The 19,797-nt window shown below is 33.0% G+C and overlaps 1 protein-coding gene across 1 annotated transcript in view; it reads left to right on the top strand.

Annotated features, from left to right (window-relative positions):
* The window catches only part of CFAP58 (cilia and flagella associated protein 58), a 60,291-nt gene extending 52,735 nt beyond the window's left edge, over positions 1 to 7,556 (top strand). Inside the window, exons 16-18 of the mRNA XM_087932778.1 lie at positions 2,971 to 3,090; positions 4,531 to 4,664; positions 6,748 to 7,556. Coding sequence (XP_087788904.1) covers positions 2,971 to 3,090; positions 4,531 to 4,664; positions 6,748 to 6,868 — 375 coding nt within the window. The 3' untranslated portion in view covers positions 6,869 to 7,556. The remainder of the gene's footprint in view (positions 1 to 2,970; positions 3,091 to 4,530; positions 4,665 to 6,747) is intronic.
* The last annotated feature ends 12,241 nt before the right edge of the window (positions 7,557 to 19,797 follow it).

Raw genomic sequence — 19,797 nt, 5'->3', positions numbered from 1 at the left:
CTTGTAAAACTGAAGCTTGTAAGACTGAAGAGATTGCATTTTTGGGGGGTGAAAATTGAAGTACAACAAAATAAGTATAAAATTTTTGAAACAGATCATGCACTGATATTTCAGCATATTGCACTTAATAAATGTATCTTTTCCCCAAAATATTAATTATCCACATAAATGGCATATGTGTGTCCATAGTTGTTGACACCAATCATTTATGGTATATTTGTAAGATTTGTGAGGAGGGATTTCTTTTTTGACACAGGGAATTAATCGTGGCTAATTTTCCAAAATGAATGTATTTGCATACTGTAATGAATAGGAATGATTCACAGCTTTGAAGTAGTATTAGGCAGTGTGTGTTCTAGCATTTACACCACTCTTTGCTTTCTGTTACTTTATGTGCCCTAAACTAAGGATGGGGCATAACAATGGTAACACAAAGAAGATACGGGAATTGGGTTTGTTTTTGCCTCTTGTGTTCCCTTTTTAAAATCAAGATTACATTTTTCTGAAATGTTTTGCATTTTAAATAAGCTGAATGGTTATGCTCAGTAGAGTTCAGTACTCAGACCTATCCAAGTGATTATTTTATTCTCATTTTTCTCCTATATATATATTGTGAAATCCATTCTCCCAGTTCCAATGATAATTCATTAGGCATTGGCTTTAAACCCTCAGTACTCCCTTCCTAGCTACCTTTTAATGTTCAGAAGACAACAGTATTAATAGTGAAGTAATTAATTGTTTTCAATGAAAGACTTGAACATTTTCTCTCTAAGTATGTTTGCATGACTAAGTTGTAACTATACATTCTAGAAACAAATCTGGTTGCAAGCTAGCTTTGTAGATAAAAGTATATATGAATAATTACAGGTTACATAGTTTCTTCAGCTAATGAGCTAATTGCTGAGAACTTCAGATAGTTTCTGGTTGTTGAGTGGGAAAAGCATTAACATAATTGTTCTTTCTGCGCTCAGAGGAGCAAGGCAGATATATTGTCTAGCAATATCAATATCAATAGCACTTCTATTCTATTCTATTCTATTCTATTCTATTCTATTCTATTCTATTCTATTCTATTCTATTCTATTCTATTCTATTGCTTTACAGCACTCTCTGGGTGATTTACAACATCAACATATTGCCCCCAACAATCTGCTTCCTCATTTTACCAATCTCAGAAGAATGGAATATTGAGTGAACTTTGAGCTGGTCAGGACTGAGCTCCTAGCTTTTGGCAGTTAGCCTGCAATATCGTATTCTAACCATTGCACCACTATGGCTCCTATGAATGAATGGATGGATGAATTAGAGTTACAACTTTTCTAACTTGTTGCAGTTTGGTTTGTAACAAGCCTGTTACGGTACTGTGCAGGGATATATATATCCCCCAAGTAATTTCCTTTAGTCACTTTTCAAAGGAAGGATGCACCTTCTTTCTACCCCTTCCTGATCTCCCCTGACTCCAAAATTCTGAGCTTGTGCTGTGGGTAAGTCTCAAAAGAACTCTTTTTTTCCTATTTATTCTTAAGGCTAATTTCAAAACAAAATTTTCACCATACAAATACTTGTGAATAGTCACTGTTTGAAGACTGTTGCTTCCACTTTCCTGTTTTGGTAAAAGAGGAAATGTCCACAAAATTCTATTCTCCCAATGGGCAACCCCACATCTTAACAGATTAACTAAAAATAATAGACAGTATCTCTCTTAATAAACATCACCTTGTAAAACAATTTGCCATAGTCATATGGAAATTCATATTGACTATATTTCTCTCTAGATTTCCAGCTTCTTGTAATTTGTGAAGAGGTGACGTGGCCAAAAATTAAACTCTATAACCATCACTCCTTGATCTCCTTAAGATGTGCTATAGATTTCATTATATACATTAAAAACTGGTTTTTTTTTTAGCAGTCCATAGTTGGTGCCACCCAAATGAAAAAAAAAAACCCAACCTTTAGAATCATGTATAATGAATGAAAGTGTTTCATGCCAGAGCATGTCATATATGCTCATTACTTTAACATGTTGATATTGGAATGTGCAGTAAATACTTTCTTCATACCTACAGACCTGAAAAAAAAAAGATAATTAATGAATTGTAGGAGCTGACACTATTAGACAGAAAGAGTTTGGGTATGTGTATGAATGTATGAACATTCTTGAACTGAGTCCTTAACCTGAATAAGAAGATTTACTGAAGAAATATTCATAGGCATAGGCAAAACCTAGCATGTACCTAACTACAGACTCAGGAAGTAAGTGGTCAATGCATGCATCATTGTGAATAAAGGCAGAAGGAAGTGACAAGATTAAAAATGTTATCGAGAAAGAGGAAGCAGAATGACAGGGGGAAAAAAGGAATACATCAATACACTTTTTTAGCTACACCGATTCTTGTGGTCATAGATTGTAAGGTCTTGAAGAGATAATAACTGACTCTTCCAATAACATAATACCCCAATGGCTCCAAATAGCCATTTCCTCATTTTTATCATTATAGGTCAGTAACTGATACTGAACTATAAATAAGCATAGGCCGGGGCAAAAATGTCCTATGTTTGTCATAAGACATATACTGTAACACCCTTTGACAGAGGTAGGGAGAAGAAGCTTTGTAAGCTAAGGGCAAGCTCCTAGTCCAGTTGCCTCTCGAAAAAGTACCTTTGGAATAGTCTACATTTTTTTTTACAGCCTAAGAAATTGAAATTACTTATAAATTTACTTTTGTAAATTCCTACATTCCCACGAGTAAGAAGTGAAGCCTCATTCTCTGGTGATATTATTAATCCGTTTCATTTATACAACAGTGATAAGTTTGAATTCTCCAAATATTTAAGTAAAACAAGTTTGTTTACTACCTTCTTTACTTTTTGATTCTTGTTTTTCTTTTCTGATGCTGTCACATTTGCTCCCTTGTTTTCTAAAACAGAATAGGGATAATATTTTGATTTATATTGAATGGTGTCTTCTAGGAGAAGGAGAAATTGTATGTGGAACTGAAACACATTTTAGCTCGTCAGCCTGGGCCAGAAGCTGCAGAACAATTACAGCTATATCGACACACACTGAGGGAGAAGACAAAACAGCTTAAAGTAAGAAGCTTGGGTTTGTTTTTTTCAAACTCTTTGTAAATAAGGCATAGGTGATTTCTCCTAGCTTTCTAATTAATAAATAATGAAGCATAGAGTTTTGTAATTTACAAAAACATTTGGAGATTGGACTGAACATCTTAATTCATAATATATACTAGAAGAATATTGCTATTTCACTACTTTTTTGTTGCAGCCTCGTAAGAAATACTGTGATACTGTTCTGACCTTACTAAAGATATTTGAGTTCAAATCAGAACTTTCAAGCTCAAAACAGAATAATTTCAGTTCAGAACACTTTTGTTAACCAAAAAGAGAGTCTTTTCCAAGCTGTTGCATAGCTTGGAGAAAGATGTATAACTTAATGAACTTTGGTTTCAGTATAAATAGGATTTACTTTTATTACACAGCAGTATTTGTAATGGTGTCTTAGTTTTCCTACAACTTCCTTGTTAGATGTTCCTGGATTCTTGAATGCTTGATTAAGGGGTTTTGCCTGGGAGAAGCATAATACTTTATGTCTTGTTTGTAGGATTTTAGGAAATGTCTAGATGTACATAGTTGAAAGCTGAAAATTTCTAGATTCATCTTTGGTCTGATCCAAATTTCTCTTGCAGTCCTAATTTCTTCAGTTTAACAAAAATCTGTAAAACGAAGGAAGGTTTTGAATAATATTTATGAATCACATTGACCATTTAAATAAATATTGATGAAGGTTTACATTGGTTTGCTATAGTTTTAATCTTATCATTCATACAGGAGCAAAAAACCACATTAACTCAATTAACTAAAAGCTTGAATGAGAGTTTCATAATTGGGTCAAGAGTAGCATTTTGTGAAATGTTTATCGAATTAAGATATGAAAAACTAATTTAATAAATCATTGCTGTAATATAGATCCTTCTATGGCAATTGAAGACAATACTAGAATTTTATATGATTTTCAATTTCCTTTTCATTTTAATTTCCAAATAAACGAGTCAAACTATTTTCCTTCTGTTCATAACTAGTTTGCAGAAACTGTCTAAGGGATAGAAAGTGATTAGAGGTCCCACCCAAAATCTACTTTCTATAATTCTGTGTAAAATAATAAAAAGCCAGAATAAAATATTATAAAAAAGCAGATGCTGACAATGAATAATAATGAGTTTATTAAGAAGTTATCTTATATCTTCAGGCTTTTCTAATTAGGATGGCCAAAGTTAGGAGTGAGTGAGCATCTCTATGGGAGTAATTTTATTCTTTCTTTTCCCTTTTTTGTTTTTCCCAATCTATTGGTGTAGGCAGCATTCCCTGCATAAAGTGATGCTAAAAGAGAGCATGGCTAAGACAATCAAGATTCTCCTTGTTCCAAGGATGGCTTTGTGTTTAAGAACTTAAAATAGCACAAAGGCAAATCACTGATTTGGTGCACTATAATAGGTTTTATTTTGACTTTTTAAGGTTTTATCTTCTGAGTTGAATATGTATGAATCACAAAGTCAAGAATACAAATATGAGATTGAAAGACTTGCAAATGAACTTCTGAATATAAAGAAGAAATACCTCACTCAAAAACGCAAGGAGCAGGAAAACAGGTAAGAAGCATTAGTAATTGTAGTAAGAACAATTACAAGAATAGTATTGAATAAAAAATGACTAGTTGAAGTCTGATAGGGGCAGCACTTTTCAAGTTACCTATGTGGAATAGGTGACACATATTCTCCAGATTAGATAATTGAGATTGGCCACAACTGGAATTTTCTGTTATTTTAAGTGAAAGGCCCCACTTGTCTCTCTCAGTTTTTAATCTATTTATTTGTTTTATCATACTCCAAATTATAATACCATTACATATCTATATTGATGAGAATGTATTTACATTTGAATTTTTATGCATCTACAGAATTCACTTGTGGTGTAAGACTAAGCAACTTTTCAATCTTTTGTATAGATTTGCAAATACTGAGTTTTCACCAAATGAAAGTATTACAAAAAGTAGACACTATTACAAAAAGTAAAGTATTCTTCCAAAATGTTCTCTGCTGAGAATATTTCTGTTTTCTACTTTAACTATTTAGTTCAAACTCAGAATATAAGAGAAATACTACAATTTGGTAGAAACCACAGAACTTTGCTTTGCAGAGGGCCGATGCTCTCTGCAACTCTTGTGATAAACAGAACAGGTGGTTTCAAAATGTGTGAATCAGCCCTGATTCATTTCTTCATGACAATTAAAGAGGCACGAGGATGTTGGCTGGCAAGCAATCAGAGATGTGCCTTTTTGTCCATTGCTGAGGATTAATTTTATTGCATAATTTCACAAGTTTACAGTAGTTTTTTTCCCCCAAATATTCTAATTGCACCAGTTTTCAGATAGAAATAGCAAAATAAAGTACCTTATTTTTCCATGTATAAGAGGATACTTTTTCTTTAAAATATTTACCTAAAAATGGAGGGGCGTCTTATATATGGGGGGCCAAGAAGAGAACCACATTTATGAGAACTGCCATATCTTCTCTCTGCAAACTAGTCTCATGAGTGAAACTTCTGATTGCAGAAACAAGCTAACAGGTTTCCTCCAATCATGAGCCTTATGTTACTGACATCAGCTACATAAAATGTAGAAAAAACCCCCCAGTACCAATAAGCAAATGTCTTACTTTGCAAGCTAAATGTCTTCTATTTAATGTTTAAAATATTGATTTTTGAATTTTGAGTAAGGAAAGTGGGGGAAGTTCTATACAAGGGTGGCATCTTATAGATGGAAAAATACACCAACTGCCCTATACAATTTAATTGACCACTTATAAAGATTTTACTTGGACATGCATGTTTGCATATTACACACAAGCAGTCTCTAATTTTTCAATATTATGCAAGTTTATTTAAAATCATGAGAGATATTTTGGCTGTTAGGAAGTGATTTAAGTTTTATTGGAACACTATGCAGAAAACAATATAGTTTTTTTTTTTTAACTTAGCTGGCTGCATGTTGAATTCAGTTTTAGTCTCACAGCTTTTATATTAAGGTCATATAATTTTTCATTGGTTTAATGAATTTCACAGAACATTCTGTAGCATTTGTGCAGTCATGCATCTCTATGTACAAAAATTGGTTCCTTACATTGCTCTACTTAGTACTCATTAAATGGCTGAATAAACATTCAAATTGTTTTTTTCTCTTTAGCCTGGTAAATTTAAGCTGTATTTATTCATCCTATGGTATATATTATGGAGAACATAACAGTTTAGAATTATATACATAGTCTTGGTTTTGTCTAAAGGAACACATGAAATTAATACAAAATGTGTTACACACACACGCATTCTGTTTTGTGCTTTATGATCATTTGAAAAAAAAAATACTTATTTTGAAAGTGGTATTAAGATTAGAATTTCTGAATTACAAAGTTTACAATTAACTTACCATTATTCAGCTTCTAATGAGAAATGATTTCAAGGGGTTAACAGTAGGAGAGTGATTCATTCCCAATTTTTAATACATTTCAATCAGCAGTTACTTAATTAGATTCAAACAGATGTCTAATTGTGGGTGCTTAAAAAATTAATGTATTTCATCAACATATTTTAAATGATCTTTTGATAGAATATTTGCCATTATGAATATACATCTGATTTCTTTATTTCCTTTCTCTTTTGTTTTTCTTCATCTCCAAGGGAAAAAGAGAAAGCCTTGAGTAACATAGAACATGACTTCTCAGGACAAAGAGCCAGAGTTCCACGCTTCACTGGAGGTGGTTTCCCACTAAGCAACCCACCTCCCAAAATTGTGGCATAACTAAAGCATCAAGACATAATGTCACATGTTGTGGCATCCCCTACAATATATTGCTTTTTCATATATTATTGGTTTCCAAAAAGATCTCTGTGTTCGTTTTATACAACTCTGGCACAGCAAGGTCATGTGAATTGGAGTCTACCCATAAGAATTCTACATCTTATGTATTGATATCAGTGAAGTATGCTTTTTTTAAAAAAAATAATAACAGCAACATAATCTTATACTGCATTTTAAAACATGCTTGGTTTGGAAGTTAGTTCTCTTGAAGTCAATTTTGCAAAAATTGATTGCAAAAAAATTGCTGAGGATTGGATGTAATGAATGCAGTTGTTTTAAAGCTTTACTGTTTCTGACTACCTCTTCTTGAATTTACATCCCAGGAAACATATTTACATTATTAATATCTTAAGAAAATATAAAAATTCAATTTTATAAATTTCATACAACAACATTAAGTTATAGCAATGTAGTCATGTGTAATATGCAATAACAAAATTTATTAGGCAGATAGGAACATGTGAGAAAGCTTAAAGAAAACTTTAAAACTTGCTTAGGCATGAAATATATGGCTTTCTATACCCAAACTTCTTTACTTATGAGATTTTATCATTCAGTAGCAAGTCATATGATGGAATCAGTATATGAGGTGCTGAAATGTGTGTTAAAATAAACTGCTTTGAATGTGGCTTTGTGGTGAAAATGTTTCTTCCTCCCTTAAGGCTGAAAATTAAATCCAAAGAAAAAATTATGATAAATACTTTTTTTTCTTTTAAAAAAACCAATCTTTTGGAAAGGTCATAGTTTTGGGAAGAATACAGAGTTAAATGTTAAAACTATTGTGGAGAATATTAACTGAATATATTAACTGAATGACTACAGACCAGTTGCTCTAACATCTGTAGTTATGAAAATCTTTGAAAGGCTTGTACTGTCCCACCTGAAAACCATCACGGATCTGCTGTTAGATCCCTTACAGTTTGCATACCGAGCAAATAGATCGACAGATGATGCTGTTAACATGGCTCTGCGTTACATCCTACAACACTTTGAATCTCCAAATACCTATGCAAGGGTCCTCTTTGTAGACTTCAGTTCAGTATTCAATACCATCATTCCAGACACTCTTCTAAGTAAATTAAACCAACTAGTGGTACCTGAACACACTTGTAAGTGGATCATAAGCTTCCTAACAGATAGGAAGCAGCAGGTGAAGCTAGGCGGAATTACATCCGATGTACAATCAGCACAGGGCCCCCCTCAAGGCTGTGTGCTATCTCCACTTCTCCTTATATACCAATGACTGTATCTCAAATAATCCACCTGTTGAAATACTGAAGTTTGCTGATGACACAACAGTGATTGGTCTCATTCGACACAACGATGAATCTGCATACAGACAGGAGGTTATACAACTTGCCTCGTGGTACAATCTGGAACTGAACACTCAAAACCGTAGAAATGGTAGACTTTAGAAAAAACCCTCCCATACTACCACCTCTTACAGTAGTAGACAACACAGTATCAACAGTAGAGACTTTTAAATTTCTAGGTTCTACTATATTACATGGCCTAAAATGTACACCTAACATCAAAAACGTCATAAAAAAAGCACAACAAAGATTGTTCTTCCTGCACCAACTCAGAAAGCTCAAACTGCCCAAGGAATTGCTGATACAGTTCTACAAAGGAATTATCGAGTCTATCATCTGCACCTCTATAACTGTCTGGTTTGGTTCTGCAACTCAACAGGACAGAAACAGACTTCAGAGCATAATTAGGACTGCAGAAAAAACAATTACTACCCACACGCCTTCAGTTGAGGACCTGTGTACTGCACAAGTCAAAAAGAGGGCTGTGAAAATATTTACAGACCCCTCACATCCCGGACATAAACTGTTTCAACTCCTTCCCTCAAAATGATGCTATAGAGCACTGCATATCAAAAGAACTAGATACAAGAACAGTTTTTTCCCGAAAGCCATCACTCTGCTAAATAACTAATTCCCTCAACGCTGTTCAACTATTTAAAAAGTGTACACTACTATTACTGTTAATCTTCTCACCACTCCTTATTACCCATCCCCCCAACTTGACTGTTTCCTAGTATGATTTGATTGTTGATTGTACCCTATGACTATAATTAAGTGTTGTACGTTATGATTCTTGATTCTTAATGAATGTACCTTTTCTTTATGTATACCGGCAGTATTTACACCAAGACAAATTCCTTGTGTGTCCAATCACACTTGGCCAATAAAGTATTCCTATTCTATTCTATTCTATTCTATTCTATTCTATTCTATTCTATTCTATTCTATTCTATTCATTCTTTATTCATAGAAACAAATTACTTTAATATTAGGCAGTAGATTAGTTAGGAATAGTTCAAAAACAATAATTATTAAACTCCCCAAATCATGTATCTTACTTCCTGAAGAGTATTACATAGCCTTGGGTATCTAAGGTTTTGATAAATATACTTGTAACGATCTCAATATATTTACTACTGCATCAGCAAAAGATGAACCATATAATTCTTGTATCCTGTTTTGAGGGATTAGCAGCTTCAGAAGAAAATATTCTCAATGCATAATTTATAACTTTTAGATTTAGTCCCATTAACCTGAATTGAAAACATTGGGATTCAGCTTTCATTTTTGAAGTGTCTAAATTGTATGGCTAATGGAATGAAATTGCCCAATATGACACCCAAAGTTTTGTTTGTAGATATTTCTGGAAGAAGTAAATTAATATCTTTCCTTACTAGTGGGGGACAAAGTAATAAACAAATTCATCAGCAATTTGTTGAGTTTGATCCAAAATGAAAAACTGTAAAAATAATGTATGTATGTATGTATGTATGTATGTATGTATGTATGTATGTTATTTAGCTTTGTTCGGGTATTTTTCCACATCTTTATAGTTGTGCTTTTAAAGTTGTAGTGCTGTTTCGGCAGAATCTCATCTGCCAAAACAGACCAAGACTCCCAACCAATCAGGATGAAGAAAAAAACCATTCTAACAAAGCACAAGGCTAGCACCAAATTTAAAACAGAAACGGCTGCCAAAGCCCGACACACATGACTAAGATGAACTCAATACACAAGCCTGATGATGGCAGAAGAGATTCTGCCAAAACATTACTACAACTTTAAAAGCTATACACAACTATAAAGACGTGGGAAAATACCCAAACAAAGCTAAATACCATACATATAAATACCCACGAAAACATAAGAAAACACACACACACAAGTAAAATAGATAGCCGTTTACATTGTCTAAGCAATTGTACAATAATGACGATCATATAAATGAAATAGCACATTTAGTGTATGTTGACATGTCCATTCTTTCTTTGCTTTGATGATTAAGTGATAATGAATTTAGTTCTTTTTCAATTCAATCTACTGTGAGAACCTTCACTTTTTAAAGTCATCATCTTATAAACTCAGAACTATCATTTTTCTTCATATTTTTATCATATTTGATTTACTTTAATGATATTAGCAAATTTGTAAAAAGTGCTCTAATTTGGAAGAATATACTAAGGTTTATGATTACATGATGACAAAATAATGTAAACTCTAACAATGACTAATAGTTTAACTTGGCATACGTTTGTGTAGGCAAGATAAAATCTCATGCCACAGTAATATATTCTTAAAGTTCACAAGATTCTTTATTGCTTGCTCCAATATATTAATAGGAACACTGTGACATTTATCCCTCAACTTAGCTTATATAAATTTTATTATTTTAAGTTTTGACATTTAGAAAAGGGGATGGGATATTTCGATAGAAATGGTACTTGGGTCTATTATTTAGTTATGGAATGGGTACTAAAACCTCCATATTTGAACTTACCCCATAAAGATTGAAGGAACACTTTTTTAAAAATATGTTTGCTTAACACTTGAAAATTACAGTTTTATTGTCACATAATCCATTTGAAAGCAGTTTATAAATCTACTTTTTCTTGTTGAATGGGATATTTCCCTAATGTAGTCAATTAAAATATGAATGCAGATTTAAATTATAGTATGCAAATTATTGCCTAATTTCCTTAATTTTCCTTTGAAAGTAGGTTTCAAATACTCTGGAAGAGTTCAACTAGCACATTTGCTATAACAAACCTACTAGTTTCTTTAGATGGCAATTTGATATTTATCTAACTCATTTTGTCCCTCCCATGTTTGCTTTGAACTTAGTTTATATATTTTAAATGAGGTAAAATCACAATAGTGATTTTCGATATATGTGTATTGGTCATCATTTGAAGAATTTTGTTCACCTGTTTTTCCTTCAGCAGCGGAGGTCTTATTTGTAGGATACTATTTAATTTGATTAATAGATTTGTAAAATGAAATGTTAGACTTGAGATTTTTTTTTCCTTTTAGGAATATGCCACAAACTCTTAACAGCAAGTCCCTTGTGAATCCATTTCATTTAAATTAATCTGGTTTTTAGAAATATTAATTTTAAAGAAGAAATCACAAGGTTGAAATGCTTGCACTGGAATTACTGCCAAGAAGCCTGAAAATTCTGGAACAATAATCTGATTAGAAGATATTGGTATCTGAACCTCAAACAGTAGCAACAGAGTTGAAAAAACCCATAGATTGTCCCATAGATTGACATGTTTTTATTTTAAAAATAAAGTAGGTTTAAAATAGCCAACATTGGATAAATTCATATGACCTACATTTCTGTATATAATCCTCGTCGTGGTAGAATCCGTTACAAAAATCTTAGTCCCTTTCCTCCAGACTATTTTTTTATACATATTTTTGTTTCAAAATTCTTAACCTTCTTTGTGCCCTTTGATTTATTTTGAAGCATTCTCTTTAATTATCCTTATCTGACACTGAGTGTCAGTGTATTGCATTCAGATTCTAGTTTGTGAGAACAATGGTACATTTATCTGCAAGATAGTGCTTAGTTTAGAGATCCAAGCTTGCATTCAATTGCAAAAACATGGTCGGAGTGAAAGTGTGCGTTGGTTGCCTTTGTAGTATACTTCCTGCTTTGGTTAGCCGGATGAGGTCTTAATAAAGATTGAAACAAATGTATAAAGGAACAAAAAATTGATTGAAGTGTAGAAAGGTATGCAAAGATGAAGTGAATGATGTTGGTGCATAGTTTTATTTAGAATTCCTTTTCTTTTCTCTCCTGACCTTGATTTCTTAGGCTTACTACTTCATATTGTTTTGATATGGCTTGCATAATGTTATTTACCTTAAAATTGGAATAACTTGGTGGGTGTATAAGTATGCTATATTCTTTTTTGTTTTTCTGTTCATAAACCTGATAAAGAAATGAATTGCTTCCCGATTCTACATACAAAAGGAAAGAAAAAAGACAACCAGTAAGCCTTGACTTTTTTCAAATGCTTAAAAACATTAAATTTTCTTCAATGGCTCCAATCTCCAAAACTTTTAAGAGTCAACTTTTTCAGTTAGTGAAGTGCACTTTAGTCTGAACTGGCTTTCTGATTTTTAACTATCATTTATTTTAGAAGATCAAATTAGGCTGATTTTAGAGACTGAGGCCGACACCTTTTATCTTAAAGGACCGATGTTTTAAAACAACAGCAACAAAAATGAAGCAAGCAGTAATTAGTATTTAATAGAGTAGCTTTTTTGTTTTTAAATTTTAATTTGAACTTGAAAAAAAAAATCTCTGTGTGTGTCTTGAATCCTGCTGACTTCCCGGACAAGCTCTTGCAATTTCCTTGGCAAGATTTTTCAGAAATAGTTTGCCATTAGCTGCTTCCTAGGGCTGAGAGAGAATGACTGGCCAAAGGTCACCCAGCTACTTTGTGCCTACAGTATGACTAGAATTCACTATACCCAAAGAAAACATTACAATTAACCAAAAATTAACTATGGTATCATATAAAAACCAAATAGCAATACAATAGTATCACTACAATCATGTGAGAAGTAAGCTCACATTATATAGTTTTTATTTTTTAAATATCTGGATATATCAATAGTTTATCTGTAAACAGTTTATAAAGGTAATGTAACTAAAAAAAACTTATGATAATGTGACTCTGCAATCATTTATTCAACAAAAAATTAACTCATATACCATTTCTTTCCTCTCTAATGTTTTAATCATTTGCATCTAATCTGGTGTAGTTGATTCTAATTTTAGGTATTTGAGATACTGTATATGGATGTACAATACTTAGTTTTTCTGCACATGAAATTTGTACTCATGTTTATTTATATTAAACAATGGACTACAAATGTAAATGGTACAGGGAATATCTTATATCCCCTTTAGCTATCAGTATTGTTGAAATGAAAATTAAGCATTCATAAGTTGTAATATTTTGAAAATGTCAGAAATTTAAGTGAGAGTCTCCCTACTTTTTCACATGCCTATATATTACTATTTTATATGAAAACACTACAGTTTAGAAATAGATACCTAATTTATTTTACATATATAAAAACAGTGAAGAAGAAAAAAAGAACTAAAATGCTATATATCACAATGGTTTCTGCAGACAACAGTTGGTTTCTATAAATGGGACAATGGGGAGGAACTGTCCTGTTATTTTTCACCATTCCCTGCCAAGTAAGATGCAAAACAAACTGAATCCCCTAATTTGCTGTCTAAGTTTAGGATCCACAGTAAGAAAAAAAATTCAGCTTCTAGACTTTATTTTTTTCAACCTCTATTGTTCATTGTCCTATTCATCCCCATCACTTGATATTGTTTTGAAATAATAATTAAAATCGATGCAGAGATAAGATGAAGCAGATCTGAGAAACAGATACATATCAGAAATATACCAATCCTTACTAGATTAATTCCAGGGTTTCTAAGGTGAAATTGGTGCTATTATATGCTAAATAAAAGGAGAGATCAAGCTTAAGTAGACAAGGTAAAGTTGAAGGAATTCCATTAACGCATTATGTGTTCTTGTGTGGTTTAAAACCAAATGAAAAGTGATATCAACGTCTGGATCTCTTCTGCCTCAATCTGAAATGTCTGAGTGGCATAAGTGGCATTCTCCATTCTATTGAGTATCTATAAAAAGCTTTTATATTGCATGTATACAGCAGATTGTGTACAACTATAAGCTGTTTTTAATCAATTGAAACAGGAAGAGATTGCACTCAAAAACTTAAGAATAACAAAGTACTAAAATGGAACCAGAGTGATAATTAGGTAAACAAGAGTGAGTTAGAAAGCAGCAAGATTTAAGCCTCAGCAACAAACCAGTGAGTCTTACATCCTGATTTGACTATGGATGGATAATGGAATCAGAAAAATGATATACCCACTCTAAAGTAGATTAAAGACAATGCAGTATGCTACTCACAAGGACTTACATACCAGTAGCTGTCAGTCATATTTTTAGGAAGCCATGTTGGACTGTAACATATTAAAATTTTGCCATTATAATATTTTTGTAATGCATTGTATATTAATAATGAAATTCGGTGCCCAGCAGATTCCCCATGGTATAGGCTTATGGGATTTAAATATAGAACCATAGGGCTGGAAGTGACTTTGGAGGTATACTAGTCCAACCCAAAGCCCAAGGTAGGAATCCTTATTCCACCCCAGACAAATAGTTGTTCAATCTTTTCTTGAAAACTTCAGTAGTGGAGCACCCACAATTCCAGGAGGCAAGCTATTGCATTGTCTAATTGTTCTCACCGTCAGGAAATTTCTCCTTGGTTAGATTTCCTTCTGACAAGCTTCCATCCATTGCTTCTTGTCCTGCCCTCTGGTGTGTTGGAGAATAAACCAACCCATCTCTTTCCTGTGACAGGCCTTGAAATATTGGAAGATGGCTATCACCCTTAGTCTTCTCTTTGTGGGGAATTGGACACAATATTCCAAGTATTCCAAGCCTTACTAGTGCAGTATAGAGTGGTACAATATTTAACTTGTTGCTTACATAAACACATTGCTGCTCTCTCTTCATTGATCTTGACAGACAAAATAATATAAGCGAGATGGAGTGTCACTGACAAGTGATACAAAACACAAAGACTGTTTCCACAGACAGATGGATTATAACTCCTCTGTAGTTTTTCTTGTATCATGTTTTAAATGATACGTTAGGAAGCTCAGTTGAGAATGTGAATGATGTGAGAACAGTATTGTGCTGTTTTTTTAAAAGAACAATTTATAGTTCAGGAAATTTTCAGGCTTGAAGAAGATAAACCTCACAAAACCAATTACATAGGCTTTGAAAAAAAAAAAAGACACAATTTCCAGGTGTAGAATGTCAGCGAGCTGTAAAGAGCAAGATTGCACACACAAGTCTATACACAAAGTGGTTATGTTGTAAACACATCTTTGGAATGTTTACAAGGATTGATACACTTGCAGTTGGATCCTCAAGCTTTGGAATTAAATAGCATTTTCTTGTTTATAAATTTGTTAAAATATGCTTTGAAGATTATTTAGAGATGAAAATATTATGTTAAAAGTCTGAAAAAATCCAGAGCATTTTGAAACTGCACTCCTTTCCATAGTTTCAGAACCACCCTGGAGAAGATCCTTCCCTATATATCAGGTAGCCAAGTATCTGACAATAGGGGCATCTTCCATAGGACTTCAGTAATTAGGCAAGCTTATAGTGGGAGTGGCGATCCCTCAAATAGGACCTCTGGGGTGCGCTAACAAAGGGAACAAACAAGAGAATACTTTTTTTGAAGTATTCTGTGTACGATTTCCAGAATTCTCCTTTAAGAATATATATTCTTTAAATTCAGTAGTTTTACTATTCCTAATTCTTTGCAGTAGGAATTCATTAGAATGTTGATAATTGTATTATATGATAAAGAGAAAGGATCCATTAGTTCAGATATAAATGACTGTAAAATGTCTGGAACGTTCTATGCATTGGTGTATGCCAACCAAAATAACTCATATTAATTGTATCAATTGTATCAATTAGATAAGTGGGTGGAGAGAAGAGGCAAGTCACCAGACATAGTGGAACAGCTCTTTATTTCAGCTCTGGTAAAAAAAACTCAAAAAGGTGCGCCTTAGCAGCTCCCTTTAACAGGAGCTGTCTGGCACTTCAGCTACTGACACTTCTTCATTTTCCTACCTGGAAAATGAACCAATGAATGAAGTCTTGCATCAGACTTCACTCCTATTTGAATGTTCAACAGATAGTTCTTAGCAAATCTAAAAAAAAAAGTAGGATTGATGTACAAAAGGAAGCTGACTCTTATGGGTGCTTTGCTTGAATCTGCAATTAATTTTAAATACAAGTTAAATGACAATTATTGTGTATAAATGCATAGTATAGACATCTGTTTCAGATTTTTAATACACAGTATTGATGCCTTTCTTATGTACCCCATGTATTATAGAAGTAACCTGGACACATAGAAGCATAGCCAGCTGCACCCATAGGCTGAAGAACAGTTTCTACCCGTGGGCTGTCAGACTTCTGAACGGAAAATTACTTGATGTCAACATAGTATGACAGACTTGTGAGGCCAGCGCATTGTGCAACAAGGTCACATAATATAATAAGATTGAAACTGGGTTAGGGACTTCTGTCCTCACTATGAGTTGTGTGTGTATGGGGAGTGCACGAAGGGAGGCTCAGCCAATCTCATTGTACACATGTTGTACTCTGACAATAAAGGTAATAATAAAATATTAGGTGAAAAAAATTACACTGAGCATAAGGATGAAGTTACAATGTAAACAGAAACAAGTGGATGATTCCAATTACTGATGGTGAATGGCATTGGCAAGCATTATGTACTCTTTGCAAAATTATTGAAAAAATACTTTTCAGATTATTGTTTTTTTCCAGCCTATCTTGTATTTGAGATAATTAAAATGATAGGGAGGGAGGGAGGGAGAGCGAGAGAGAGCGAGAGAGAGAGCGAGCGAGAGAGAGAGAGAATAGAAACTTCTTATGCCTATATTTCTATGGGAGGAAAGATCAGTCAAAAATGTGTTTGTAGAGATTGACCTGTCTATAAACTGAAAACAAATGAGTGAATGTTGGCAAATGAAATAGGATGGCAGAACAGGGTAGTATATAAATTTTGCAGCTAATATGACCCCGTACAAACAGAGGCTATACACAGTTGATTGTGGTCATTCTGTTTGAGTGAAATAGTACTGGCTTAAAGGTTTTGTAGTGCAGGTATGTCACTGAAAATGGAGAAAGGGGAAATAGCTCAAAAAGGTAGAAAATAACATTTTATACACAGTTTGGGGCTGCTTATCTTGTTGAGACAATGGTAGGTTTTATACCTTTCTATCTTGTTGTTTACTTAGGACCAATATTTTTGCTCACTCTATACACATACATTCACCAAAAGCATATAAGAACAGTAATATTTCATTCTCACAATAAATATCTAAGGCATTTAGGTTATGGGGAATTGTCAATTGTTAAGAGCAGCTCATTTGTTGCTATAACTTGTAATGTTAATCTTAAAAGAAAGCAAAAAAGCTTTTTTATTTTTAGAAAACAAGAAAAAGAGATCATTTAGGATATTAAATAACTATACTGAGTCATTAAAGTTATTGAAATATTTTAATGCAAACCATCCATTGTTTATAATACTATATATGTCTTCCAAAAGAAGATGTATGACTGGTTGTGATGAATGAGGACAACTCTATGGGGAAATTTGATGGCCAGAAGCCAGGTAATGAAAATCTCCTGGGAGAAAAAGAGAGACTGGAGGATCTCCCATTTATGTTCTGGAGAGCAGATGACAGGAACTGAGTTTCTTGTGGCTAGTTACCAGTTGAGTGGCTTCATAGCTTTGAGAATTATTACATATTCTTAACTGGTTTGCAGTCTTTACAATGTATAACCAGCAAAAAGAGACTTTAATTTAGAACCCAAGAAGGGATTCTGAACATCAGGGAAGATGAAAACCTCTCAATGATTTATGTTCTTTTTTGAATTAAGAATGGGAAAAACTCCTATCTTAAAGGATTTTAATTTAAAAGCAAAAAATCTTACTATTGTGATTCAAGAAAGTTTTAAACTAATTAAAGGACAATAATTTTAGAAAACAAAAGAATTTTTAAAACATAAACATACCTTTAAAAAGCAAAATTAATTAGACAAACTGGACTTCTATGTGAATATTGATGGTTTATTTTTAAGGACTATAGATAATTGGTGAATTTTACAAAATAAGAAGAGAAGAGTAGTATGAGCTAAACTGTTTGATTGTACTTCGGGAGAGCTAATATGGATTAAAGTGTTAAAGATAGGGAAATGCAAAAAATAAAAAGGGGAAATCTGCTTGTTATAACAGTAACTGAATATTTTTCACTTTCTCATTATGGCAACCACAAGAAAAACTGTCAAATGAAGAGAAGGATAGGAAATTTCACTAGAGCAATTTATAGATAAGGGCATTTCACCAGATTTATTGCAGAAAATGTTTGTGGAATTTGGCAAAAGAATGACTGAAAATGGTTTCCAAGAGTTTGGATGTTTTCAAAAAAGAAATGAAAGAAGGATTTTCAGAAATAAAAAAAAGATATTAAAGTAGAAATTAAGAAGATTGAAGAATCTCTAGAGTAACTGACTGGAAACTGAAAACAACTACTGATGAAGTGGAAAATTTGGAAAGTAAATTATAAATAGCTAGAGAAAAACTTGGGCAATTTGGCATTACTGCAATTGAGAGAAAAAGAATTTTGTTTAAGATTTAGAGTAATTCATGGAGAAGATATTAGATAATATGGAGAAGATGCTAGGCAAAAAGTTGTTAAGTCTCTATCAATTACTTGGATTGGGAGGAAGAAGACACTAAGACAGTAATTGATAAATTTTATATAATTAATACATGCTTTGCAAAACTAAGAAATATTCCAAGAGATGTTGCATACTTTGTCAAGAACAAGACCAGAAATCAAGTTATGCAGCAGCATTATAATACTAGTTTACTAATAACGTTTGTGGAGAATATAGGAAGCTACTTCTTTATGTCTTTATTGTTTATATATTTTTTCTAATTTCTTCACTTTTAGCTTTATCTTCTACTGTTTCCTTTTCATTTTTCCTCTTCTAATTTAGATTTTAATAATTCTTATTTAAAAACATTTAATAAAATGATATAAACAGCTCTAAATGCGAGCCTTTTGTTTATGCAATATAGTTTCATTAAAAAATGTTAAATAGGCATATGTATGGATCCTATTCTCAAGCCTTGTAGCTGGTCCAGCAAGATAATTAAATTAATGGTATTAGATGACATTGATAAATCAAGAGGATTGCATTCAAGATCAAGAGGGTTGCACTTGGCTACTTCCAGTCTTATCAGAGATTGTCAAACAGCATGACTAACTCAGGGTGTCTCATACTCCCATACATCGGCCTAAATTCTGACAGATAACAGTCCAGATAATCTGTTTCCCCGGATGTCCTTATACAGGTAGTCCTCAACTTATTACCAGCTGCATGGCAATGGGTTCACTTAATGACTGCAGCATTTGCTTAATAACTGCCAAAAAAATGGTAAAATTGGGTTGGTCATGTGACCCACCCAATTTACAGCCATCACAACATACAATTATAATGGGCAAGTTCCATTATGGTTGTATGTTGAGGACCACCTGTAATTGTGTGCCCATCATCTTTTGTAAAAAACATGAAAGGTTGGTAAATGGATGGTAATAATTGAATTATTTTGCAGTGGTTTTTTGAGAAGAAGGTAAGGATATTTATACTACTGCTCTTGATAAATACAAATATATACCTTCTTAGTTTGCCATTTTTTTCAAGGTAAACTATGATGGAAAGAGAAGAAAGCAAGGAATAAGAAGCCAAAGAAATTAAAGGCATGTGATAAATGCATGAGGTTTACTATACCTCCATGTACCTTTTTATTTATTACACAAGTCAATAATATTCCTTGCATATTGCGTTCAATTTTCTCATGATTTAA

Source organism: Pseudonaja textilis, chromosome 4 (assembly GCF_049901715.1).
Source record: "Pseudonaja textilis isolate UNSWEBS1 chromosome 4, rPseTex1.2, whole genome shotgun sequence".
Taxonomy (NCBI): domain Eukaryota; kingdom Metazoa; phylum Chordata; class Lepidosauria; order Squamata; family Elapidae; genus Pseudonaja; species Pseudonaja textilis.
The sequence above is the reverse complement of the archived record's forward strand: the minus strand, read 5'-3'. Positions and strand labels throughout refer to the sequence as shown.